Below are 19439 nucleotides of genomic sequence, written 5' to 3'. Positions count from 1 at the left end.
GCATGATTTGGAATTTGGCGCGGTTGTTTTTGCATTAAAGACTTGGAGGCACTACTTATATGGGGTCAAAAGTATTATATATACAGACCACAAAAGTCTTCAACACATATTTAATCAGAAACAACTGAACATGAGGCAGCGCAGGTGGATTGAATTGTTGAATGATTACGACTTTGAGATTCGTTACCACCCGGGGAAGGTAAATGTGGTAGCCGATGCCTTGAGCAGAAAGGATAGAGAACCCATTCGAGTAAAAGCTATGAATATAATGATTCACAATAACCTTACTACTCAAATAAATGTGGCGCAACAAGGAGTTTTAAAAGAAGGAAATTTAAAGGATGAAATACTCAAAGGATCGGAGAAGCATCTTAATATTCGGGAAGACGGAACCCGGTATAGGGTTGAAAGAATTTGGGTACCAAAATTTGGAGATATGAGAGAAATGGTACTTAGAGAAGCTCATAAAACCAGATACTCAATACATCCTGGAACAGAAAAGATGTACAAGGATCTCAAGAAACATTTTTGGTGGCCGGGTATGAAAGCCGATGTTGCTAAATATGTAGGAGAATGTTTGACGTGTTCTAAGGTCAAAGCTGAGCATCAGAAACCATCAGGTCTGCTTCAACAACCCGAAATCCTGGAATGGAAATGGGAAAACATTACCATGGATTTCATCACTAAATTGCCAAGGACTGCAAGTGATTTTTGTTACTATTTGGGTAATAGTTGATCGTCTCACCAAATCAGCACACTTCCTGCCAATAAGAGAAGATGACAAGATGGAGAAGTTAGCACGACTGTATTTGAAGGAAGTCGTCTCCAGACATGGAATACCAATCTCTATTATCTCTGATAGGGATGGAAGATTTATTTCAAGATTCTGGCAGACATTACAACAAGAATTAGGAACTCGTCTAGACATGAGTACTGCCTATCATCCACAAACTGATGGGCAGAGCGAAAGGACGTCTCACGAAAGAACTCAAAGTGGAAGTATGTTTTCCAAAATGGTCATCTAGACGTCGTTCTTTCAACTAAAATGACTACCTTTACAAAAATAACTTGTAACCTATATTTTCGACGATAAACTTATACTTTTTCTATTTATATTCATAAACTTAAGTTCAATATGAAACCATAGCAACTTGAAACACTCAAAACGGATTTAAAACGAAGAAGTTATGGGTAAAACAAGATTGGATAATTTTTCTTGTTGTAGCTACGTGAAAATTGGTAACAAATCTATATTAATCATATCCTAGATAACTCATATTGTATTATATATGTATTCTAATATATTATGTAATCTTGGGATACCATAGACATGAATACAATGTTTTGACATATCATATCGACCCATATATATATATATATATATATATATATATTTCGGAACAACCATATACACTCTATATGCAGTAATGTTGGAGTTAGCTATACAGGGTTGAGGTTGATTCCAAAATATTATATATACTTTAAGTTGTGATCTAGCCTGAGGCTTGTATACATGAGGTCGTGGATTGATTCAAGATGTAAAGACCTCGACCTTATCCTCCCGGACGAAGTCTTCAACAGTTGATTCCATTGCATTGATCGACTCCAAGTAATGTCCTTATCATGAGCAAATGCACAGCGGAAGACTTAATTCGTACCTGAGAATAACATGCTTTAAAAAGTCAACATAAAGTTGGTGAGATATATAGGTTTGATGCTAGCAGCGTAATAACTATGGACCACAAGATTTCATATTTATAAACATAATACACTCGCAAGTGTATGAAAAGCATTCCAAGCAGTGGGCACCCGGTAACTAGCCTTAACAAGAGTGTGTACCCCTGAGTTATAATAATATGTGCACTGAATCAAGTGCGTTCCGTTAACCTCGAAGTACTAAACACCCATTCTTCTAGTTTAGTATTGACTAGAACAACATCTGGGTGGGGGTGTAAAACCCGATAGATCTATCTTTAGGATTCGCGCCTACCAGTTCATAAACCAATAGTTAAAGTTACCAAGCTAGGGGATTTTTGATTCAAACCCATGTAGAACGTAATTTTAGTCACTTGTGTTCATAACGTAAATCATTTATAAAAATAGCGCATGTATTCTCAGCCCAAAAATATTTAGAGTTTAAAAGGGATCTATATACTCACCTAATGTATTTTGTAGTAAAAATACATATAACATCATTGAACACGTATAAGGTTGGCCTTCGATTCACGAACCTATATTATTCATATATATTAACACATGTTCTTGCAATCAAGCAATTATATATATATATATTATTAATGTTGTAGTTTTTATATTAATAATTTTTATATGTCAATTTATATATAATAAATAAATGACATTATTAGTATAGCTAGGTGTTATATTATTTATACTTTTATATAACCACCTATCGTTTGCAAGAATTTACTAATTATGATAATACCAGATTAATGATAATAATAATAATAATAATGATAGTAATATTAGTAATTAAAAAAAATCATATTAATAATACTAATAATAAACATAAAAGTTGTATTATTTTTTTTTAACAAAAATATTAGTTTTGAATATAATTCCAAAAATTTAATAATACTTAGTACTAATCATTTGTAATTCTAAATATATGTGATAATAACAATAATAATAACCAATAGTAATAAAATTAATAATAAGAATTATATTTATAACAATGATAATAATAATATTAATTGTTTTAATAATAATAATATTAATAATAGTAATAAAAATGAAAGTATAAAGTATATACCCTTTCTTAAAGCCTTTCCAAAAAGATTTGCCCACGACAAGGCTCGAACCCGAGACCTCCTGTTTTCGCACAAAGACCCTTAACCATTGATCCGCCTTATGTTCTTACTGAGATATCTACAACCCGTTTATACTTAACATGTATTTTCTGTTTATCTTTTCTGTTTTAACTCGTTTTCATAACCGAAATATGCCATAATAGTATTGAATTCCTTGTGATACTAACTAGTGTTTTGGCCCAACCGATTAACACATAAACTGCCCAACATAAGTCCAAAGATTTACGGCCCTTAACTGAATAATGATGAGCCCTAATAGGATTTCTTCACAAGTCCACATTTTAAAAAAATGTCCGATTATATGGAGAAACAAAAAGGAAACGTCCCTGTCTTCCACAACTGTCGGCCATGAAACCTAATTGGAATCCTAAGCGTGAGTCTCTGTATCCTTTTCTTTTTAAACGATAGCAACAGCAACAATAGATGACAAAGGTTAATATCAGTTATAAATATCGATCAAGAAACAGATATCGTGGCAGCAGCAGCAGTAGCGTATGGAAACAGAAGGTTGTCTCGATGGTTGTTGAGGTTGTTGATTGTGAGTTTGAAACAGAAAGAAAGTAGGTGGTTTTCTTCGAAGGTTGTTTAATGGTGGCGGTTCAAATAAATCTTGTTGATTGTTGGTTTGGCTCGAGCATAAGTAGCGAAACACAGACGCAATAATTTAAAGATGGTTTCTGGTTAGAGCGAAAGAGTGAGATAATAGTTCTGAGCAGGATAACGGCATTCGAACATGTTGATTTGTGATGGTAACCGAAGAATAGAAGAAAGAAACCAAGTGGTGATGTTTGGGTTTGGTATCTTCACAAAAGAATAAGGTTCACAAGGGTGAATTTGTGGATCGAAGGAGAAGGTGATTGAGGTTGTAAAAGGAAGCTGTAAACGAGGGTTGGTTATATACTGCCAATTAGTATCATATACAAAAGAAAATTATTGACTTTATAGCCAAATTTTTTGTCGACAAGAAACTATACAGATAAATAAACAATTAATAAGAAAACAAGAGCAGATAAAGGTTGCTATCAGAATCAGATTCGTTCCTATGGTGAATTCGTTGATATATTCGATTTTTTTGATAAAGGTAATCAATCAATAACAGTTAGATAACGATTGAGAGAAAATAAAACGGAAATAGATTACATATAAAATTGTATATAATTTGTATTCTTATTAATTTATCAATATATGTAATTACATATAATCTTATAGTTGTGTTTTATATCTATATGTATTTATATATTATTGGTCTCCTATATCTGTTAATTATATCAATATATATTTGATATTCAAGTTTATAATATATATAATCAATGTTTATTCTAATAAAAAGGGATTTATAATACTTACTATTAGTTTTAGAAATTGAATTACTAATAATAATATTAATATAGGAGTAGTTATAAAAATATAATGATATTAGTAAAAAAAATACCTTCAATGATACAACAATTTTTCTTAATAACATTAATAATAATACTAATTGTAATAATAACAATAATAATATAACCATTTATACTTATCTAATTTCTTATGTTTATATATACATATAATACCTTTAAACTTATTATTAATAAGAACGAAAGTAATAATATATAATAATTATTTTTAAACTAATAAATGAATTGAATATATTTATATGTTATTTTATTACTCAACACATTATATATACACTTATATTTATATTTATTTACATTTATTTACACACAATGGTTCGTGAATCGTCAGTCTTGGTCAAAAGGGTAATTGATTATTCAAATAGAGATTTCAACTTTTTAGACTCAAAATTACAGATTTTGCTTATCGTGTCGGACACATATAAAGTATAAGGTTTAAATTTGGTCGGAAATTTCCGGGTCGTTACAGTACCCACCCGTTAAAGAAATTTCGTCCCCGAAATTTGGTAGAGGTTGTCATAGATAACAATAAGAATGTTTTCATGACGAATATGAGGTAACAATGGAGTTTTATCATTATTAAGAGATATTGATAAAACGATTCGATCATGTGAAGCGTACGAATGAAGCTATCACAAAAGAGTGAAATGAGTAATATAGAATTGTTCTAACCGATGACGTGGTTCTGATTGATTTCCGGATTTTAAGGGATTTAAGGAAAATCTTACGTAATAAGATTCGGTTCTTCGGCGATTAGGATCTTCTTTGATTTAATGCAGCCGTCTGTTTCGATTTATCTGTCGGATATTTCACTATAAATCCACCTCTTCGTTTCTTCTTCCCATCCTTGAGTCAAGCGAGAAATGATCCGGAATTCGTAGGTATGATATTCGGAATAAACATAGCTAATGTTCTTAGATAGAAATAGTAATGACACGATTTTGATTTGTCAAATTACCAGAATATCCAGAAAATAGAACTATCAAGATGATATGTTCCTAATACGTTTCGGAATTGGATAGAATGTAAGAGTCGTGTAACATGGCACATGATGACGGTACTGTGAATCATCATGCTTCATTAGAAATTCAACATGAGTTACTGTAATATAATGAAGTTGATCAAGTTTCATTATATTATACTAATTCATGCATCAGTTCCCAACACTACTTCAAAACATTCATATTTTAATCTCGAAGGTTTCAAAATTTTAGAAACTAACACAGTTTCTTTCATATTATATCGCAGATAGTTCGGAGAGATAGATAATATTAGATAAGACTAGTTGTGAAAATATCTCCAGAAATATTGAGGATATTTATAATGATAGGCACGATGATATCTTAGATTTTCTATCATTGATGGATGACGAGAGGAATTTGTTTGTGAAAGTTTAGAATGAGAAGTAAGATATTTGCTAATGATTTCAGCAGACACGGTATTGTTTAGATTCTTTGAAGTCAAACTTATTCTTTATGATCTGTCCCCGGTTTTCTTCATGGTTTCGCATAATCCGCTTTTCAATACTAAATTTTCTGTTGAGTGTTCCTAACCCTCATTTCTTTATTATCAACTTTTTGGCCCTTAAAACCATTTACGACATGCTGCTTCGTCAGCATTCTCAAAGTTAACGGATCGGGATCATCGGTTATTAAACTGAGGTGGTTTCAGGAGAATTATATTTTTAGATGGTTAAACGCTGATGATGGAATATAAAAGATTCTCCGGTAACGACAGCGAAAGAATAACGTGTATATATATATATCGAAACTAACCTTTCTGAGAAGTCGAGGTTAACTTGCTGGAGCTGTGACAAAATTGGCTAATTTGAAAAGGGATTGCAAAGTTATTTTGGGTAATAATAACACTAAAGAAATTAACACTGCTGCGTGTTAAACGTTGACTCAGTCTCCGAAAGTCTTACAGGAGCATAAGTCTTTTCTTCCGTAGATGAAACGCGGTTGGTTCATTCTCTCGATTGAGGGGTTTTCAAGAATCATGAAAGATTTGAACACGCATTGTAATTATCGAGATACGAATGAGGTTTAAGATGGATTCAAGTGGCAAACTTGAAGAATTGTTTAGTTTCATATGTTATAATCAATATTTTAATTCAATTCATTTTAATTGTCCAAAGTTAGCAGTCCGATGGTTCAATGATTCATATATAATTTAATATATAATATTCGGATTAAATAATACGTATCGTGACCCGTGTACCAGTCTCGGTGTCGATCACAACTCAAAGTATATATATATTTTGGAATCAACTCCGACCCTGTATAGCCAACTCCCACCTTCACATATAGAGTGTCTACGGTTGTTCCGAAATATATATATAGATGGGTCGATATGATAAGTCGAAACCTTGCATACGTGTCCCATTATTTAAAGTGCGTAAAAGTAAATAACAGAAATTAAATGACGTTAAATAAAATTGCGGGAATGTAAATTGCGATAAATTAAATGTTAATCAGTTAGCTGGGAACAATTAGCCGGAACAGTTAGCGTGAAATCCTATCACAATTCCAATTAATTAATTCGTTTGTTTCTAACACTTTTTATTTTTGTCCAATGTTTTCTTCGTTATGCCACTTGTTGGATTCTGATAGGTCAAAATCTAAATATGAAATTTGAATAGAAATTGTTATTCTGTGGTGAACGGATACGTATATCGGTAGTTGTAAGTAGGATAGTAAATGATCGTTAAATCAGATTCGAAGAATGTACAGTGTAACTTATTAATGTGAATTCTAAATATTCCTCGGGTACTACCCACCCGTTAAAATATTTTCATCATTAACAGTTTTGTATGAAAGAATTTTTAATTATAATCTTTATGAAAATATACTTGCATATATATTTCCATCGAATGTAATCTTGGATTTAATGAGTCAATAAGATATTAAACTCATTTGTTTTATCGTTAATACTGGATTACATGATTTCTAAGACATTAGAGATTTCATAATCACCATGTCGAACAAAGATATATGAGGTAGAATGTTACATAAAGCGAAGGTAATCGATGTAAAACGATATATAGAGCGAGGATTATACTTGAAGTACAGATGATGATATTGAGACGTGTGATGTTGATATCCGAGATACAGATCGTGGTGTTGAGATTTACGACGTGATTGTGGTTGGGTGTTAAGAGTATCGTCGGCGTTGATGATGGTAGTACTGATTATGCTGCTGGTGCTGCTGCTGGTGTTCGTAACCTTCGCACCAGGTTCTCCAAAGTCGTCACACGAGCGCGTAGTTCGTTAACTTCTTCTAGTACTACGGAATGATTGAAGGTTGAAGCGAGTGAATGAATAAGATTCGAACTATGGGATAGTATGTAATCGTGATGGGATACTGGGAAAAAGGGGAGAGAAAATGGTTTCTCGAACATGTTCGCCAGTAAGCGCTTCAGGTTCATCACCAGAAGGACAATTTGAGAAGAATCTTTAACGTGAAATGATTTTCGAATATAGAATGATATTCTAACTTCATAGAATATCTATAATAATAAAGATTTCGTAGCCTACAGAGGATCTTACGGCATATGACAAGCAAGTCTACGGATGCGCTAAGATATGAATTATCAGATACGCTAAGATATGAATTTCGTCCATACACTATCGATGCACTAAATGCAGTAGGACGTGTCTAGACTTGAGAATGATAGGCAGGCAATTTCCTAAGGATGATAAGCAGATGATTTCCGACTAGAAATGATAAGCAAAACTTTTGACAGGCAGACACGGTCAAAGTCCAGACTCACTAACGTATCCTAACAACTATCAGTTAGACACATTAATGGGAGACCTGGTTCACTAAGACCAACGCTCTGATACCACCTGTAAAGACCTCGACCTTATCCTCCCGGACGAAGTCTTCAACAGTTGATTCCATTGCATTGATCGACTCCAAGTAATGTCCTTATCATGAGCAAATGCACAGCGGAAGACTTAATTCGTACCTGAGAATAACATGCTTTAAAAAGTCAACATAAAGTTGGTGAGATATATAGGTTTGATGCTAGCAGCGTAATAACTATGGACCACAAGATTTCATATTTATAAACATAATACACTCGCAAGTGTATGAAAAGCATTCCAAGCAGTGGGCACCCGGTAACTAGCCTTAACAAGAGTGTGTACCCCTGAGTTATAATAATATGTGCACTGAATCAAGTGCGTTCCGTTAACCTCGAAGTACTAAACACCCGTTCTTCTAGTTTAGTATTGACTAGAACAACATCTGGGTGGGGGTGTAAAACCCGATAGATCTATCTTTAGGATTCGCGCCTACCAGTTCATAAACCAATAGTTAAAGTTACCAAGCTAGGGGATTTTTGATTCAAACCCATGTAGAACGTAATTTTAGTCACTTGTGTTCATAACGTAAATCATTTATAAAAATAGCGCATTTATTCTCAGCCCAAAAATATTTAGAGTTTAAAAGGGATCTATATACTCACCTAATGTATTTTGTAGTAAAAATACATATAACATCATTGAACACGTATAAGGTTGGCCTTCGATTCACGAACCTATATTATTCATATATATTAACACATGTTCTTGCAATCAAGCAATTATATATATATATATATTATTAATGTTGTAATTTTTATATTAATAATTTTTATATGTCAATTTATATATAATAAATAAATGACATTATTAGTATAGCTAGGTGTTATATTATTTATACTTTTATATAACCACCTATCGTTTGCAAGAATTTACTAATTATGATAATACCAGATTAATGATAATAATAATAATAATAATGATAGTAATATTAGTAATTAAAAAAATCATATTAATAATACTAATAATAAACATAAAAGTTGTATTATTTTTTTTTAACAAAAATATTAGTTTTGAATATAATTCCAAAAATTTAATAATACTTAGTACTAATCATTTGTAATTCTAAATATATGTGATAATAACAATAATAATAACCAATAGTAATAAAATTAATAATAAGAATTATATTTATAACAATGATAATAATAATATTAATTGTTTTAATAATAATAATATTAATAATAGTAATAAAAATGAAAGTATAAAGTATATACCCTTTCTTAAAGCCTTTCCAAAAAGATTTGCCCACGACAAGGCTCGAACCCGAGACCTCCTGTTTTCGCACAAAGACCCTTAACCATTGATCCGCCTTATGTTCTTACTGAGATATCTACAACCCGTTTATACTTAACATGTATTTTCTGTTTATCTTTTCTGTTTTAACTCGTTTTCATAACCGAAATATGCCATAATAGTATTGAATTCCTTGTGATACTAACTAGTGTTTTGGCCCAACCGATTAACACATAAACGGCCCAACATAAGTCCAAAGATTTACGGCCCTTAACTGAATAATGATGAGCCCTAATAGGATTTCTTCACAAGTCCACATTTTAAAAAAATGTCAGATTATATGGAGAAACAAAAAGGAAACGTCCCTGTCTTCCACAACTGTCGGCCATGAAACCTAATTGGAATCCTAAGCGTGAGTCTCTGTATCCTTTTCTTTTTAAACGATAGCAACAGCAACAATAGATGACAAAGGTTAATATCAGTTATAAATATCGATCAAGAAACAGATATCGTGGCAGCAGCAGCAGTAGCGTATGGAAACAGAAGGTTGTCTCGATGGTTGTTGAGGTTGTTGATTGTGAGTTTGAAACAGAAAGAAAGTAGGTGGTTTTCTTCGAAGGTTGTTTAATGGTGGCAGTTCAAATAAATCTTGTTGATTGTTGGTTTGGCTCGAGCATAAGTAGCGAAACACAGACGCAATAATTTAAAGATGGTTTCTGGTTAGAGCGAAAGAGTGAGATAATAGTTCTGAGCAGGATAACGGCATTCGAACATGTTGATTTGTGATGGTAACCGAAGAATAGAAGAAAGAAACCAAGTGGTGATGTTTGGGTTTGGTATCTTCACAAAAGAATAAGGTTCACAAGGGTGAATTTGTGGATCGAAGGAGAAGGTGATTGAGGTTGTAAAAGGAAGCTGTAAACGAGGGTTGGTTATATACTGCCAATTAGTATCATATACAAAAGAAAATTATTGACTTTATAGCCAAATTTTTTGTCGACAAGAAACTATACAGATAAATAAACAATTAATAAGAAAACAAGAGCAGATAAAGGTTGCTATCAGAATCAGATTCGTTCCTATGGTGAATTCGTTGATATATTCGATTTTTTTGATAAAGGTAATCAATCAATAACAGTTAGATAACGATTGAGAGAAAATAAAACGGAAATAGATTACATATAAAATTGTATATAATTTGTATTCTTATTAATTTATCAATATATGTAATTACATATAATCTTATATTTGTGTTTTATATCTATATGTATTTATATATTATTGGTCTCCTATATCTGTTAATTATATCAATATATATTTGATATTCAAGTTTATAATATATATAATCAATGTTTATTCTAATAAAAAGGGATTTATAATACTTACTATTAGTTTTAGAAATTGAATTACTAATAATAATATTAATATAGGAGTAGTTATAAAAATATAATGATATTAGTAAAAAAAATACCTTCAATGATACAACAATTTTTCTTAATAACATTAATAATAATACTAATTGTAATAATAACAATAATAATATAACCATTTATACTTATCTAATTTCTTATGTTTATATATACATATAATACCTTTAAACTTATTATTAATAAGAACGAAAGTAATAATATATAATAATTATTTTTAAACTAATAAATGAATTGAATATATTTATATGTTATTTTATTACTCAACACATTATATATACACTTATATTTATATTTATTTACATTTATTTACACACAATGGTTCGTGAATCGTCAGTCTTGGTCAAAAGGGTAATTGATTATTCAAATAGAGATTTCAACTTTTTAGACTCAAAATTACAGATTTTGCTTATCGTGTCGGACACATATAAAGTATAAGGTTTAAATTTGGTCAGAAATTTCCGGGTCGTTACACAAGATAATATATATTGCTTTATTTTTCTGTACATCTAACTGTGGACAACTAGTTGTAGGTTACTAACGAGGACAATTGACTTAATAAACTTAAAACAGCAAAACATATTAAAAATGTTGTAAATATATTTTCAACATACTTTGATATATATGTACATATTTGTTATAGGTTCGTGAATCGACCAGTGGCCAAGTCTTACTTCCCGACGAAGTAAAAATCTGTGAAAGTGAGTTATAGTCCCACTTTGAAAATCTAATATTTTGGGATGAGAATACATGCAGTTTTATAAATGTTTTATAAAATAGACACAAGTAAATGAAACTACATTCTATGGCTGGATTATTAAACCGAATATGCCCCTATTTAGTCTGGTAATCTAAGAATTAGGGAACAGACACCCTAATTGATGCGAATCCTAAAGATAGATCTATTGGGCCCAACGAGCCCCATCCAAAGTACCGGATGCTTTAGTACTTCGATTTCATCATGTCTGAAGGGAGTGCCAGAATGATAGGGGATATTCTATATGCATCTGGTTAAGGTCGGTTACCAGATGTTCACCATATGAATGATTTTTATCTCTATGTATGGGATGTATATTGAAATATGAAATCTTGTGGTCTATTATTACGATTAGATAAATATAGGTTAAACCTATAACTCACCAACATTTTTGTTGACGTTTAAAGCATGTTTATTCTCAGGTGATTATTAAGAGATTCCGCTGTTGCATGCTATTATATGGACAAGATTTGGTGTCAGCATGCTTGTATAATATTGTTTAAAACTGCATTCGAGATTTATTTTGTTGTAACATATTAATATTTGTAAACCAATATGTATTGGTAGTGTGTAAGTGTGATATTTGTTAGATTATCATTTCTGGATAATCTAAGTGGTGTCTTGTTAACCTTGTCGATAAAATAAAGGTTATGGTTTGTTTTAAAAACGAATGCAGTCTTTGAAAAACGTCTCATATAGAGGTCAAAACCTCGCAACGAAATCAATTAATTTGGAACGTTTATAATCAATATGAACGGGACATTTCAGTTGGTATCTGAGCGTTGGTCTCATCCCAAAAATGTTAATGAAAATGGGACTGCAGACTCACCTTTGAAAATGCACAGTAAACTCTTAATAAAACCGTACGGTAGCTGGACGATCACAACCGTATAACGCAACCTAATCAATTAGATTACCTTAAGTAAATACATAAGTCACACTATGTCAACCCATAGTGTACGCATAGTCCTAGTGCTCAGACTGACTCAACATGTAACCAAAAGTCAACTAGTTCATGCAAGTCAACAAAAGTCAACCAAAGTCAAACCAAAAGTCAAACTTGGTCAAAGTGGTCAACTAAAATCAACCATGTCATTAGAACATTCAATCTTGGTCAACATGTCAATCCAAAGTCAACTAACATGTTTTAGCTCACAGTTTGTCAAATACACGTTCACAGTTTATCGCATAGCATTGAATTTACGCACACCTTGCAAACAACGATCATAATTCATAGCACATAAGTCATGGAAATATGGAAAACTCCATATCATAACTAGACTCATAAAAGTATCTAAAAAGCCTAGCCAGGGCCTCATACAATGTCTACAAGTTGGGTTTCAGATAAGGTACAATTAAGGTTTACAAAATCAGTTTCTGCACGCGCAGAAATTTTATAAAAATTCTAATTTAATTTAGAAAATAGCTATTAATGAACGGCCAATTGGAGATGACTCTAGACACTCCAAATTTTCAGTGATAAAATAATCAAAGACTTTCATGTAGCCATTTTATACATTTTATTCCCGAAAGTCAGGCCTTCTGTTTTAGATAGCCTTTCAGACATGTCATTTGGTGATGCATATAACACATAGCAAACAAAATTTTCAGAAGGTATCATACAAAGAGATATGTTTATGAACATCTAGATGATAACATTCCAGCAGATCAAAGTCTCAAACAATTTCTAGTTCATATAAGGTCATTTAGCGTGCACATGAAGTCAGTTTCAGTTCAATACGAGTTACCAATATTCGTTTAATCATATCGAGAGCTATACAAAATCAATTAACATGATTCTTAAGTCTAACTTGAGTAACTTTTAACAAGTAATTAAGTGGTTAGCATTTCAATGGCTCATTCATAAAGCATAAACACCAGAAAATTTGTATTGTATGCAAAACCCTAACAAAACTTCAATTGATCATACCTTACGCATACGGTAACGAAAATACGCAAATCCAAAGTCTAAATTTTCTTAATTTTACGAGATCTATTCATCTAGATACATTATATTAATAGTAGATAAACTCATTTAATCATATTCATAGCAAACCAATTCGTGATTACATCAAAACACATCAATCGCGCAAAATAACGACTAACAACGCATTCAATCACAATCAATTGAGCACTGGACTCTTGTACACTATGTAATTGAATAAAATCAGATTTTATAATATTAGGGTTAGTGATTTATACCTCAAAAATGCAATCAATTGGTACTAGCGTGTAGAGAACGATCAAAGGAACAACTTTGATGTTGAAGGTTTTAGCAAATAACAATTTTTGATAGTGGTATTAGTGATGGTGATGCTCGACGATGAAGGAGGCCAAGAGAGGGAAAAATTTGACTGAAAATAGAGTAGGGTTAATTTGATGCAGTGTTTTATTTAAGTAGTAAGTTATTTTAGGGCCTAATCACATACACTAGTAACAAATATGCCCAAAACAAAATAATAAGGGGTGGGGGGCATGGATTCAGTCGATGGGGCCCACTAGGGTGGTCTCGGGATCGTTCTAGTCTCTTGTATGCGCGTGGTCCGTTTCGAATGTCGTTGACCGTACTGGGTCCCCGGAACGTTAACCGGTCGGTGAAACGCAATCCACCGGGTTTAACTTATTAAATAAATAATAAATTAAATAAGTTTTTCATAAAGCTAATAATTATTAAAAATAATTATTTGTTCAAATTTCTGAGTTCTGTAACTGAAAGGCTTTCGATGCGATTATCGTAATCGTGTCGTTTTAGAAGTATTTCATTATCTGAAACAAGTTCATCAATTAATATAAACATATTAATTCAAGTAATCCACTAGGATCATGTATGCATTTAAATCAGTTAAACACATAAAGTTCTACGTAATTACCGTTAAATAATTAACGAACAAGTAACGATAGTAACGGAAAAAGTAGGGTTGTTACAGGTCGAAACTTATATTTTGGACTTGTAAATGGGCGAATGTAGCCCGCTTGTTAAATTACTTTGATCGTGGGAGAAAAATGTAAACTTAATTTAACTATGCTTGGGAAGCCTTTTGGGTTGATTTATGTATTAAAGATCTTAAATTGGGGAGTGTATGTATTAATGGTGAAAACAGAATCAGACCCTAGGTGAGGCCGCGTCGCGGGAAATGGAGTAATCTGGTAACAGAATATCTGACAGTGGCTGACCTTCATCATTTCTTATGAGCCGCGCCGCGGCTGAGATAGGATCGTCGTGCCTATCTGCTGACAGAAATGTTTAGTGTAAAAAAAAAAAGTCTGGTGTTTATAACGGGTTGTGTCGTTACAGAAATTTAGTGGTTTAATTGAGTCATCAATTAAGATAGACTGGTTAATTGATTTAGAGAAGATAGACGGGTGGGAACGTTTGGTTAATATTGAGTATTGCAACTGCCTTAATTTAATTCAAGGGTAGTTTTGTAAGTTTAAGTGAAATAAATGATTTATTGGTTAATTGATTTAGAGAATGAATTTGGTCCATTGGATAAAAGGGTAAATGGATGTCTTTTTTTGATCTAATTGTATTGAAGGGAGTTTCAAAAATAATTATTTCTCAATAAGTGTTGTATTTTAAGGTATAGGGGAATATTTAAAAAGATATTAATGGTGAAAAATACATCACTTTTTTTATGTTCTGAATGTTAAATTTTTTCTTTTTCATAGTAAATTAATGAAAAAATTACGTCGTTGGTACCTGTGATTTGTTTGCATTATCATAACAACACCTAAAGTTTTTTTTTTTTTTTTGAGTAGTTAGTACCTAGGTTTTGTGTAACTTACGTAATTGGTACACATGGCTAACTGTAGTTAGCCATGGGTACCAATCATGTAAGTTATACAAAACCTAGGTAACAACTACGCAAAAAAAAAACTTTAGATGTTATCATGATAATATAAATAAACTACAGGTACCAACGGCATAATTTATTCTATTTTCTAATATTCATCTTCTAAATACCTAATCTTAAATTCTTTTCGATTCATATACAGTTACAAATAGCTTTAACACGTAACATGTGCAGCATTAAATTTGAATAATCTATCTTAATTATACACCAAGTCTTTTTACAATATAAGTATTTAATATACACACACGATTATTGAATTTAACGGTGAAAATAGTAAGGCTTTGAACACATCAAATACTTTTAAACTATTTTGGTATTAAAAGCAATGCATAGATTAATATTAATTCATCTTTAGACACAAACTTATAATATAAATATGCTAATTTTTTTATTTTTTTTGCAAGGCAACAAGAAATTTTATTACTTCAAAGAAATTACAAAAGCAATTGAGAACATGCTTTTTCTAAATAAACAACAACGACAAGAAAACAACTATAACAAGCCTACAAAATACAAAAACGAGCATCAACCATTATCATCATGAGTTCCCGGATTAAGAAGCCATTGGCTCCATTCGATATTGGCTTTTCAAAAATGCCTTGTAATCCATTCGAACACCTTGATTTGAACATCATCAAGAGTCATCGGGCTGTTGATAATGCTAAAAACGAACATATATTTCATAGCATTATTCCTCAAGAAAGACAAGCTTTTAGTTGCAATTGTTCTATTTACAAGTAATATTCGTTTAAATAATAAAAGGTGAAGACAAAAGACAGATTCGACGAATTGAAGACGCAAAGTTCCAAAAAGCTCAAAAGTACAAAATACAATCAAAGTGGTTCCAATTATTGATAAGAAACGTCTCAAAATTACAAGAGTACAAGATTCAAAATGCAAAGTACAAGATATTAAATTGTACGCAAGGACGTTCGAAAATTCGGAACCGGGACATGAGTAAACTCTCAACGCTCGACGCAACGGACTAAAAATTACGAGTCAACTATGCACATAAATATAATATAATATTTAAATAATTCTTAAAATTATTTATATATTATATTTATATTAAAAATCCGTCGGCAAACAAAGAGCCAAAGCTGGGTGAGCTGTAAAATCAAACTCCGCGAGTTGCGGAGTTTGAAGAAGGAAAATGCCGCGAGTCGCGGAGTTCCCCTGGACTCAATTCCCTATAAAAGCCAACGCAGTTCGACGAGTTTTAATATCATAAAAATCAATCTCTCTCTATATATGTATACGTAATATTTATATTTATATTTTATATTTTAATTTTAATTTTAATCCTAATAATAAGGGTATGTTAGTGAATGTTGTAAGGGTGTAAGTCGAAATTCTGTCCGTGAAACGCTACGCTATTTTTAATCATTATAAGTTATGTTCAACCTTTTTAATTTAATGTCTCGTAGCTAAGTTATTATTATGCTTATTTAAAACGTAGAAATCATGATGTTGGGCTAATTATTAAAATTGGGTAATTGGGCTTTGTACCATAATTGGGGTTTGGACAAAAGAACGACACTTGTGGAAATTAGACTATGGGCTATTAATGGGCTTTATATTTGTTTAACTAAATGATAGTTTGTTAATTTTAATATAAAGATTTACAATTGGACGTCCCTATAAATAACCATATACACTCAATCGGACACGATGGGCGGGGTATTTATAAGTACGAGTAATCGTTCATTTAACCGGACACGGGAATGGATTAATAGCCACTAGAATTATTAAAACAGGGGTGAAATTATGTACAAGGACACTTGGCATAATTGTTAACAAAGTATTAAAACCTTGGGTTACACGCAGTCGATAACCTGGTGTAATTATTAAACAAAGTATTAAAATCTTGTTACAGTTTAAGTCCCAATTAGTTGGAATATTTAACTTCGGGTATAAGGATAATTTGACGAGGACACTCGCACTTTATATTTATGACTGATGGACTGTTATGGACAAAAACCAGACGGACATATTAAATAATCCAGGATAAAGGACAATTAACCCATGGGCATAACATTAAAATCAACACGTCAAACATCATGATTACGGAAGTTTAAATAAGCATAATTCTTTTATTTCATATTTAATTTCATTTATTTTATATTTGATTGCACTTCTAATTATCGCACTTTTATTTATTGTTATTGTATTTAATTGCACTTTTAATTATCGTACTTTTTAATTATCGCAATTTTATCGCACTTTTATTTATCGCAATTTCCTTATCGTTATTTACTTTACGCTTTAAATTAAGTCTTGTATTTATTTTTAATATTTTACATTAGGTTTTAACTGAGACTAAAGTTTTTAAAATCGACAAACCGGTCATTAAACGGTAAAAACCTCCTTTATAATAATAATATTACTTATATATATATTTGTATTTTTATAAAATAAAACTAATATAGCGTTAAGATTTGTTTAAAGATTTTCCCTGTGGACCGAACCGGACTTACTAAAAACTACACTACTGTACGATTAGGTACACTGCCTATAAGTGTTGTAGCAAGGTTTAAGTATATCCATTCAATAAATAAATAAATATCTTGAGTAAAATTGTATCGTATTTAATAGTATTTCCTTGTAAAATTTAATAGTATTTTATACCCCTTAGTTTTAACGAATCAGCAGTTACCTTTCTTTTTTTGGAATAAGGTAAGGTTCCGATTTTTCCAAATCATATAGCCACAAACTCACTCAATGGCCTTCCAAAATAGCGACTTCTTTTGCGGAAGATTGTTATCGATAATACCTTCACCCACATGAGCATATGGTTGCCTACTTAAATTCCACCAACGAAAAACTCTCGACCATAGATTTCTAGCGAAAGAGCAATGAATGAAGATATGCTCCACCGTTTCAAGCCCATCATCGTAAATAGGACAACGAACCGAATCCAAGTCAATGCCTCTTTTGTCTAGTTCGACTCTAACCGGGATTCGGTTTTGTTTCACTCGCCAAATTAACACGCCTATTTTCTGAGGGAGCATGTGAAGCCGATCAGTAGGCAAGGAATTATTATTTGAAGATAGTAGCTTCTTGTTGATCAGTTTTGTCATGAAGGAGACTGAAAATGATCCGTCAGTTTGCAAATTACACGTCCACTTATCATGCGGCCCATCCAAAAATACAAAGCTACTTAGAATATTACACATCTGCTGCAACTCAGTTTCGGTTCTCCCATTTGGTATACGAGACCAGTCCCACATGAAGGATAGATTACAGTTTGCATCCCGAGAGCATCGATCCATAATTAACGCATTCTTGTTACGATCCAGATTATATAATCTTCCAAATCTCTCTTTAAGAGTGTAGTTTCCGATCCACTTGTCTTGCCAAATAATGTGTCATCACCTTTGCATATATGCTTCAAAAACGAGTTAGTGAAAGATATGCCGAGATTATCGATGAAAATCCCGACTTTACAAATGTTATTCCAAACTAAACCTTTCCGGACCCACGATTGGAAGGACCACCCAACCCCCCGCCCCGCCCATATAAACTCGTGATAACTTTAGTCCAAAGAGAATGTTTTTTATTATGGAACCGCCACCACCACTTTCCCAACAAGGCTAAGTTTTGCGCCTTCAAAGACCCGATGTTAAAACCCCTGCCCTCATAAGGAAGTAAAATAGTATCCCATTTTACCCAAGACATTTTAATGTTATCCCCCGACCCACCCAAAAAAATAAACGGCGCAAACCTTCGAGCTTGTTGATGACGCATGATGGTGCACGGAATAAGGAGAAGGCGTATAAAGGAAGACTACTAAGCACCGATTTAATAAGAGTTAACCGGCCACCAAATGACATGGTTTTTGCTTTTCAACTAGCGAGCCTACCATGGAATTTTTCGATATAAGGGTCCCAATCTCTACTCGCATTCATTTTCCTTCCAATTGGAAGCCCTAAATACATAAAAGGGAGGCTTATGACTTGGCACCCAAAATGATGAGCCATGTTTTCTACCTCGTTCGGATGAACCCCAACTCTGTATAAGCTACTTTTCGCAACATTCACCTTAAGACCCGAGAAAATTTTAAAGCATTTGAGAACT

General features: G+C 32.2%; 1 protein-coding gene across 1 annotated transcript; it reads right to left on the bottom strand.

Moving 5' to 3' along the window:
• Positions 1–18076: 18076 nt before the first annotated feature.
• LOC139892703 (uncharacterized) lies at positions 18077–18634 on the bottom strand. The gene has a single exon (XM_071875822.1). The coding sequence runs from the start codon at positions 18632–18634 to the stop codon at positions 18077–18079; it is 558 nt and encodes a 185-aa protein (XP_071731923.1).
• Between the last annotated feature and the right edge of the window lie 805 nt (positions 18635–19439).

This window comes from Rutidosis leptorrhynchoides, chromosome 1 (assembly GCF_046630445.1).
Source record: "Rutidosis leptorrhynchoides isolate AG116_Rl617_1_P2 chromosome 1, CSIRO_AGI_Rlap_v1, whole genome shotgun sequence".
In the NCBI taxonomy this organism is placed as follows: Eukaryota; Viridiplantae; Streptophyta; class Magnoliopsida; order Asterales; family Asteraceae; genus Rutidosis; species Rutidosis leptorrhynchoides.
Note: the sequence above shows the minus strand (reverse complement) of the source record. Positions and strands in the feature narration are given on the sequence as shown.